The 10,310-nt window shown below is 40.3% G+C and overlaps 1 protein-coding gene across 1 annotated transcript in view; it reads right to left on the reverse strand.

Moving 5' to 3' along the window:
* The window catches only part of ANAPC1 (anaphase promoting complex subunit 1), a 108,744-nt gene that overhangs the window by 33,663 nt on the left and 64,771 nt on the right, over positions 1-10,310 (reverse strand). Inside the window, exons 26-28 of the mRNA XM_006769219.2 lie at positions 6,679-6,797; positions 2,566-2,837; positions 7-85 (exon numbers count right to left, since the gene is read on the reverse strand). Of these exons, the coding sequence (XP_006769282.1) occupies positions 7-85; positions 2,566-2,837; positions 6,679-6,797 (470 nt within the window). The remainder of the gene's footprint in view (positions 1-6; positions 86-2,565; positions 2,838-6,678; positions 6,798-10,310) is intronic.

Consider the following 10,310-nt stretch of genomic DNA (forward strand, 5'->3'; position numbering starts at 1 on the left):
AGCAGCCGGGAATGGACATATCCATAGTGCCCAGCTTAGCAGCAGAAACACCAAGTAATAGTCCAATGCTTGTCATTTCATGACCCTAAGATAGAGAGGAGAAACTTAAGCTACTCCCAAAACAGATACCAAGTTTTAAATAAAACAGTACTTTCAACAAGTACTTTTATGTGACAGGCACAGTGAAAGGCACCAAGAACACAATAGCAAACCACACAGACGTGGTCCTTGCCCTCATGAAGCTAGTGCTCTAATGGGGAAAAAGTGTTAAAATAAAAACATACAACTATACTATTAACAAGTATGCATTGAGCCCTAGCTGGTTCGACTCAGTGGACAGAGTGTCGGCATGCAGACTCAGGGCCCCAGGTTCAATTCTAGTCAAGGGCACATACCTGCGCTGCTGACTAGATCCCCAGTAGGGGACATGGAGGAGGCAGCCAGTCAGTGATTCACTCAAATCATTGATGTTTCTCTCTCTCTCTCTCCCTCTCCCTTCCTCTCTGAAATCAATAGATATGTTTTAAAAAAAGAAAAAGTAATACATTGAAAAAGTACAAAGTAATATGAAAGAGTATTATTAAGGTGCCTAATTTAGATTAGGAGGGGCTGAAGAATTATTAGGAATCTTTTTTTTTTTTTTTTAGGAATCTTTAAAAAAGAAATATTCACAATGGAACCTGAAGGATGAGTGTAAATTAGCCAGGAAAGCGGCAGAAAGGGAGGCCCTCAACTTTAGAAAGGGAGAATGTCAGGTGAGAGAACAACATGTACATGTTGTTCCAGAAACAAACCCTCACATGGATTACTAACAAGGGTGCTGACACAATCCAATGGGAAAAGGAGTCTTTTCAAAACACAGTGCTCTGATAAGTGGAGAGCCACATGCCAAAGAATGAAGTTGGACCCCTTCTTTATATTACGTACAAATATTACTGTAAATTGACCACATAACTCAATGTAGAGGCTAAAACTATAAAACTAATTTACATAAATAAATAAAACTATAAAACATGTGCCCTAAACATAGGTGTAAGTCTTCGTGACCTTGGATTAGGCAATGACTTGGATACGACACAAAGTATAGCAACCAAAGAAAGAAGAAGTGAACTGAACTTGGTCAAAACTAAAACATATGTGTTTCAAAGATGCCATCACAAAGTGAAAAACAACTGAAAGAATGGGAGGAAAATGTACAAATATTTTATCTGTTAATGGACTACTATCCAGAATATACAAAGATTTACAACTCAATACGATAACCCAGTTAAAATAATAAGTATATGAATAGATATTTCTCCAAAGAAAACTTATAAATAGCCTATGAACACAGGAAAAGATACTCAAGATCATTAGGCATTAGGGAAATGCAAGCCAAAACCACAATGAGATACTGTGGAGAAATTGGAACTCCCAGATACTGCTGGTGCAACTGAAAAATGGTGCACCCACTCTGAAAAACAGTTTGGGAACCCCCAAAAATTTAAATAAAGGGTAACCATATGATGCAGCAATTCCACTTCTAGCAATATGCCCATGAGAAATGAAAATATAAGTCTACATAAAGACATGTACATGCTGATACCAACATTATTCATAATAGCCAGAAAGTAGAAATAACCCAAATATCTATCAACTGATGAAAGGATAAATAAAATGCAGTATATCCATACAACAGAGCTTCTATTCAGCAATAAAAAGAAATTAAGTGCTGATATAAGAAATAACATGGTCGAACCTTAAAAACATTCTGCTAAGGGAAAGCAGCCAGTCATAAAAGGCCACATATTGTATGATTCCATGTATATGAAAGGTCCAGAATGAGCAAATCCACATCCACAGAAAGCACATCAGTGGTTGTTAGGGACCGAAGGGAGAGAGGAACAGAGGGTATGAGGTTCCATTACAAGGTTGTAAAATGTTCTAAAATCTGTGAATATACTAAAAACTACTAAATTATATACTTAAAATAGGTGAATTTTGCCCAGCCGATGTGGCTTAGTGGTTGAGCATCGACCCATGAACCAGGAGGTCACAGTCTGATTCCTGGTGAAGGCACATGCCCCGGCTGCAGGCTCGATCACTAGTAGAGGGGGTGCAGGAGGCAGCCGATCGATGATTCTCTCTCATCATGGATGTTTCTCTCTGTCCCTCTCTTTGAAATCAATAAAAATATATTTTTAAAAATAGATGATTTTTTATAGCTTAAAAGTGGCAGAGTTTATGCCAGAGGAAGAGTTTATGCCAAGGAGTAAAAATAGCCAGTCCCCACGGTTGGAAGGTGGTAGCAGGGGAAAAGAGTGGTACAAAGTAAGGCTGGAGAAGTGAGTAGGATCACGAGGCTCTTAAATGTACCTTAAGAGCAATGGAAGACCATTACACAGTTCTGACCAGGGAAGTGATATATTCCAGTTTACACTTTAGAAAGATTACCCTGTCTGCTATGAAAAGAATGGATTTACAAGTAAAAGTATAAAGAAGGAAGAGCAAATAGAACAATTAGAAGATACTGCAACAGCCCAGGTGAGGCACTATCCCAAGAGCTGGGAGCACCACCTTTCTCACCTTCGTCAGATAGTCGTGGATATTGAGAGTGGCCAGCTTGGTGAGGTGCCCATTCAGTCCCAGGGCCATGAGGAAGCCAGCATACTCATTGGCTAACTCAGCATGCTTGGGCTTATTGTAAACAATCCACGCGGAGTCGATCTGGGAGGCCGGGGCTATCTTCAGTCCGGCAGCCACACCATTATGAAAACTGGCCCAGCTTGTCATGTTGGGAGGCACATCAATGTTCCCACTGTTAAGGTCTACTGTTGTGTTCCGAGGAGGGGCGCGCCCTATTCAGGCAAACAAATTTAAAACTGAGAGAATAGAAATATACAAAACCAAAGTGGTTAAATTTAGATTTTTGAAAACAGAGACTGTTTTTTCTATGTTTGAAATCCTTAATATTAGCTTACTATGAGTTCTGAAACTTTTATACATGTGAGTCAAACTCGATGCAAGGTGGAAAAACCTTAATTGCTTAAAATAATTCATTCTCTTTTTTGCTAAAATACATGGGGCTAGAAGATAACTGATACAAATTTAACTTTATACATATCTGATTAGGATACCCACTGCTTAAAAATCTTTCTTTCAAACAGCAGGAAGCTTATTAAAAAATAAAACAAAGACTAGTGTCACAGTTAAACTATATGAACAATAAATTCCAACATGTGGTTAGTGACACTGATATTAAATATGCCACACCCTATTTTTCTCAGGACAGTAAGTGAAAATGACATTTTAAAAAGAGACTAGGACCTTTATAAATTTGTTCTGCCTCTTATCTATGTCTGTTTATACATATAATATAGATATCTAATTATATGCTATTGTTCACAACACCAAATTCATTCATAGATAGCGCTATAAACAGCATCATTTTACAGACTTGAGTTACCCGTGAACCATAAAAATATGCACTAAATTTAATTTAAGAGCAACATAAAATTAAATGGTTGTGATGTTCTTTGAATTCCGAGTCTGGTTTTGATCTACCCCATTAATAGGCAAATATTAAATTATTTTTATATTTTTAACTCAAGTCATGACTATAAAATAAATATCCTAATATTGCATAGAGTAATACAGTTCACTGGGCGCTTGAAAATGTTGTTTTAAATAAGTTCTGAAAGTTATGTAAAATCAATTTTAAATAGATGCACAATATCTTACTTAGAGTTTATGTATACTTGCACTGAGTGGCCAGATTATTATGACCACCCCATCAGTACAAGAAGTGAATTAGTTATGCAAATAATAATAAAACCTTGAGAGTATTTGCTTAAGAAGTTTTCAATATTCAGTATTTTTGAGTGTCAATGAAGTACTGATAGGGTGGTCATAATAATCTGGCCACTCAGTGTATATACATACAGTATAGTCACACAGAAACATATGCACAAAGTAAAATACATGACTGTACCATTTGCTCTTGGTACCTACGAACTAATTCAAATGTTGTTGTATGACAGCACTACATTGGTAACAAGTTCATGAGTTATACTCTTTCTTAAAAAAAAAAAAGGCATAGAGATTAATCATGAAAAACAAGTAAACTTACCAAAATCGCAATGCATCATATACATAACACATAACATTTGCACACAATATAAAAGGCAAAGGGTAAAGCAATAAGAATTCAATATATTATTCAATAACCAGAACAATATACATATTACAACAGGCCTATAAGTGTGAGAGTTAAGGGACTATTTTAAAAAATACATTTTTTCCTAAATTAACTTATTATTAAATCAAGATTTTTTTCTTAGGGGTGTCTACCAGAATAGCTAAAAGAATAAAATTTTGGATTACTGTAACAAACACATTTTAAATCATGAAAATTTAACTAAGTGTATTTTTTTTTCAAAAGAAGACAATGATTCATATACTTATTTAACACTCACTAAAGTATTGCCACCCAGATTTAATACACTATAACATTTGCCAATTTTGCATGAAATTCTTTTCTAATCCAAGCTTTTTCTATGAAAAGCTCCAAACAGTTGAAAGACTAATAAAATGAACACCTATATACCATGCCCTCCATCAAGACTCAACAGTTATTCAGATTTTGACATAGTTGCTTATCTCTAAGAGAGAGAACAGTTAAAATAGTGAACGTCACTCAGCTTGCCTTGCCTATCAATGAGTTGGAAGATGGGGTCTTTACTCAGCTGGTCTCATTTTCTACAACCACTGAAAACACAGTTCCATTACAAATCTGAGGGGACACTGTATTTTTAAAATTACTTAACTTGAAATATACATTTTATACAAGTCTCATAAAAACACATGCACTACACTTTAAAAGATTTTCAAGGATCATTTTGACTATACATGACTGTCACCTATAGAACACATTCAAACTAGTATCAGGTGAATGGGCACTATAAAACCCATTATAACGAATAACATTAGGAAAAGAACACTCTCATATCTGACAGAAGTAAAAGCTCATGCATCCAATCATGTACCAATCTGCTGCATCAGAGCCTTAAAATCGTGTCTTAGGAGTTCTTCAAAGCAATTTCTAAATAAGTAAGATGAGTACACCCCAATATACACTTATAATAGCAAAAAATAATAATTTCCAATACCAGGCCATTTATATAAATTATATCCTACTAAATGAAATACTCTAGAAAAATAAAAATGAAGTTGTCGATTAAACATGTGTATACAGCCTGGCCAGCATGGCTCAGTGGTTGAGCATCAGCCTATGAACCAAGAGATCATGCACGGTTCGATTCCCAGTCAGGACACAGGCCCAGGCTGTGGGCTCAATCCCCAGTAGGGGGTGTGCAGGAGGCAGCCTATCAATGATTCTCTCTCATCATTGACGTTTTTAACTCTCTCCCTCTCCCTTCCTCTCTGAAATCAATAATGTATATATATACACATATATATACATATATATGTACATATCTATATTAAAAAATGTGTATACAATATCTACATACATACATATATGCAATTGTATCCATAGATATACTAGATATGGAAGGATGCTCATTACATAGTAAATTTTAAGATACTGTAATTTCTAAAACAGATTTAATATTTTCTGATAATTAAGCAAATATAAAATTATAAAGTGGAAAAATAAAATTCAGAAACATATATAGCAAAACGTTAACACTAGTGGGTCTTTAGCAAGTGAAACTACTGTAAGTAAGTAAGTATATTTTCTGTTTTTGTAAAAGGATCATCTATATATATAAAAGCCTAAGTGAACGAGCAATCAACCAACCCATCATTATGATGCATACTGACCACCAGGGGGCAGATGCTCAATGCAAGAGCTGCCCTCTAGTGGTCAGCGTGCTCCCACAGTGGGAGAGCAGCTCAGCTGACCTTCTGGTGCCAGGCGCCAGACTCATGGCTAGTGAGTGCAGCTGCAACAAGGCAAGCGTCTCCCACCTCCGCGGCAATGCTACCGAGCAGCAGCAGACAGCAGGCACAGCGGGGCCTAGATGAGCACAGTGGCACTTGGCCTGGGCTCAGGCTCCTCTCTAGCCACCCACCGCCTCAGGCACTACTACATCCTTAGGGGGATGTCCGACTGCCAGTTTCAGCCCGATCCCCACAGGGCCTGGCCTGTGGGGGTCAAGCCAAAACCGGCGGTCAGACATCCCCCGAGGGGTCCCAGATTGCAAATGCCAGTTTCAGCCCGATCCCCACAGGGCCTGGTCTGTGGGGGTCAAGCCAAAACCGGCAGTCAGACATCCCCCGAGGGGTCCCAGATTGCAAGAGGGCACAGGCCAGACTGAGGTACCCCATCGGTGCATAAATCCATGCACTGGGCCTCTAGTATGTTCATAAAAGACATAAGACATTTTAAGACTAAATACTTCTACATATTATACTTTAAGATTGTTTAATGTTTAATAATATTACCATTATCCATAATATATTTCTAAACTTTTCCAATTACCTTTCTGTATCTTGAAATGGTCTCATTAAAAGCAAAAATTAGTAATGGGCTACGTTCTAATTCCCTCAACGTTTAGGCCAATTTGCTATTTGAGCAGCAATAACCACTAGAACAGCTATTAACAATATGTAAGAACACTAAAGATAAAAAGAGCATTTCATTTCCTTTCTCATTGAGCCCAGAATTTAACATACCTGTCAAATTCAACTTAGGAATAGGCAATGGTTCCGTTGGAACAGGATGGTATGAAAACAAGGTAAACATCCCTCGTCCTACTGGAAGGGCCATAGTTCGCTGGCACAACTGGAGCAATCTATAAAAATTAAAACCAAAATGTGAAAATATTTTAAGCAGCTAAAACCGGTTTGGCTCAGTGTATAGAGCGTCGGCCTGCGGACTGAAAGGTCCCGTGTTCGATTCCGGTCGAGGGCATGTACCTGGGTGGCTGGCATATCCCCAGTAGGAGATGTGCAGGAGGCAGCTGATCGATGTTTCTCTCTCATCGATGTTTCTAACTCTCTATCTCTCTCCCTTCCTCTCTGTGGAAAATCAATAAAATATATTTTAAAAAAAAAAAGAAAGAAAATATTTTAAGCAAATAAATTGGAATGCAATCTGGAACAAGTATTTCAAAAGAAGGCATGCTGTATAAAATGAAGTCACATCCAGGAAATCCACAAAGATGTGGCTGAATCATCCCAACATGGTCATTCTCACTTTAATATTCTTGCCTCCCTTAAAGTCTAAGGCAGTGGTTCTCAACCTTCTGGTCCTTTAAATACAGTTCCTCATGTTGTGACCCAACCATAAAATTATTTTCGTTGCTACTTCATAACTGTAATGTTGCTACTGTTATGAATCATAATGTAAATATCTGATATGCAGGATGGTCATAGGCGACCCCTGTGAAAGGGTCGTTCGACCGCCAAAGGGGTTGTGACCCACAGGTTGAGAACCACTGGTCTAAGGGGAGGCCCAATTCCTTTTTTTGTTTTATATTTTGAATGAAAACCATCTGGTACAGACCAGCCAGAATGGCTCAGTTGGTTGAGAATCGTCCTGTGCACCAAAAGGTTGTCTGTCTGTCTGTCTAAGCATGTGTTCAGGTGAGGATTAAAAAACAAAACAAAAAAAACAGCTGTCTAAAAACCAAGCCAACTCTCCCAGGTAACCAAAAGGAGAAACCTAAAGTTCTACTCTGTTGTTAACACTCTCATAGGAAAATATTATACTCTTGGTTCACTTGTTATTTTCAGTCTAGCTGCCCTCAATATATCTGGGTTCTACTCCCATCCTTTTAGCAGAGAGATTCCATGGCCTATAATCAAGGAAGGAAAGGAAGATCCTACAGTGAAGGTCAACAGATTTCATGGCATCTCTAGGAAAAACACAGAATCAGTTTCCCTTATATGACAGCTAGGATTTATCAGAGATGTTCAAGGTTCAAATGGCTTCTATGAGCTACTTGTTTTTATTTTTATTTTTTTTAATATATTTTATTGATTTTTTACAGAGAGGAAGGGAGAGGGTTAGAGAGTTAGAAACATCGATGAGAGAGAAACATCGATCAGCTGCCTCCTGCACACCTCCTACTGGGGATGTGCCCACAACCAAGGTACATGCCCCCGACGGAATCGATCCTGGGACCCCTCAGTCCACAGGCCGATGTTCCATCCACTGAGCTAAACCGGCTAGGGTTATTTGTTTTTATATTAAAGTAAATCACAGTCTGTAGAGCACCTTAAAACAAAACAAAATCAAACAAATTGTGAAAGCAGGGGCGTTATAACCAGGAAACACTTCACACAAGTGAAATATCTCCCAGAGACTAACATTTTCTCTGAAGACAACACTACTCACAAGCATGATCTCTCCTAACTGTACACACTCATAGTTGTTTTTCTAGTTCACTGGTGAGGAAAATTTTGCTGTCCTAAGATTCTTTGGGAACACTGACTACATTAGTCTAGAACAGGGGTGGGCAAACTTTTTGACTCGAGGGCCACAATGGGTTCTTAAACTGGACCGGAGGGCTGGAACAAAAGCATGGATGGAGTGTTTGTGTGAACTAATATAAATTCAAAGTAAACATCATTACATAAAAGGTACGGTCTTTTTTTTTTTTAGTTTTATTCATTTCAAACGGGCCGGATCCAACCCGCGGGCCATAGTTTGCCCACGGCTGATCTAGAATCATGGAAACTCAAGGCCAGAAGGCAACATCCCATAATATTTCCTTAGCAGAAATCTTACATATAATCCACAACATTATCATAATGGAAACAATTAATACTGTATCCCTTCCCTTTATGATGCCACTGATTACAAGATACATCACTATTTCCTGAGGTACTAGGAAAGAAAAAGCATTGCCATTTAAACTATAACACCTATTGACTGAAAGACAGTCTCATTTCAGAGACAGTAAAAGGTTAAATAGAAAATAACCTCACAAAATGAACTCTGCTCATGATGGACTGCATGGAGCTTTACTACACACTGGGCAGTGTTACCAGCATTATGTAGAAACTAGAAGCCTGGTACATGACATTCGTGCACTGAGGGAGGGAGGTCCCTTAGCCTGGTCTGCGCCCTCTCAGGGAGCGGGCCTAAGCTGGCAGGTGGACATCCTCCGAGGGGTCCTTAGCACTGCCGCAGAGGCTCCTGCCACTGCCGCTGTGCTCACCAGCCAGAAGCCAGGCTCACTGCTCCTTAGTGCTGTTTCGGAGGTGGGAGAGGCTCCTGCCATCACTGTGCTCACCAGCCATGAGCCCGGCTTCTGGCTGAGCGGCACTCCCATCGAGGGAGCACACTGACCACCAGGGGCAGCTCCTGCATTAAGCATCTGCTCCCTGGTGGTCAGTGTGCATCATAGCGACCGGTGGTTCTGCCATTTGGTCGATTTGCATATAAGGCTTTTATTATATAAGACTAGTGGCCAGGTGCATGTATTCGTGCACACTGAAAGGAAATTAATTCTCTATAAAAGAAGTGTCAACCAAGTTCATGATCGACAATGACAGATCAAAACAGATGTGCATGACTGGCACCAGCGAGAGCTTTATATCTATACTAGAGGCCCGGTGCACGAATTCATCCACTGGTGGGATCTCTCGGCCTGGCCAGCAATCAGAGCCAATCAGGGCATGGGAGGTTGGCCAGCCAGAGGGAGGGGACGCAGAGGGTTGGCCAGTCAGCTGCAGGGAGGGGCCACAAGAGGTTGACTGTGGTAGTGCGCTGACCACCAGGGGGCAGCTCCTGCGTTGAGTCTGCCCCCTGGTGGTCAGTGCGGGCATAGAGACCAGTCGTTCAGTCATGCAGTCACTTACACTTTTATACATATATCTACACTAATAAAAGAGAAAGATGCAAACTAACCATCACTCTGCTATGCCCACAAGCCATGCCCACAAGCCAATCAGGAGCAAGTATGCAAATTAACCCAACTAAGATGGCGGCAGCCATGGAGCTGGAGCCAGCAGGAGGCTTGGGTTGTCCCCAGCGATGGAGGAAGCCAAGCTTCCTGCCCACCCTGGCCTCCACTGAAGGCTACAAAGTTTTAATTATAGAAGATAAATAAATCCCAGATACCTGCTTCCCTCCGCTCCAGGAGGCGCTGAAAAAGAAAAAAAGAAGGGGCTGGAGACTGGGTCACCGGGGGTCATGGCCAGCCTGCAAACAGCCATCAGCCCCTCACCCAGGCTGGCCAGGCACCACAGAGGGGGCCCCCACCCTGAAGGGGGTGTGGCTAGCTTGAAAACAGCCCTCAGCCACCCACCCAGGCTGGCCACCACCCCCAAGCGGGGACCCTCACCCCATGGGGGCG

The sequence above is a fragment of the Myotis davidii genome, unplaced genomic scaffold, assembly GCF_000327345.1.
Source record: "Myotis davidii unplaced genomic scaffold, ASM32734v1 scaffold744, whole genome shotgun sequence".
NCBI classification, from domain to species: Eukaryota; Metazoa; Chordata; class Mammalia; order Chiroptera; family Vespertilionidae; genus Myotis; species Myotis davidii.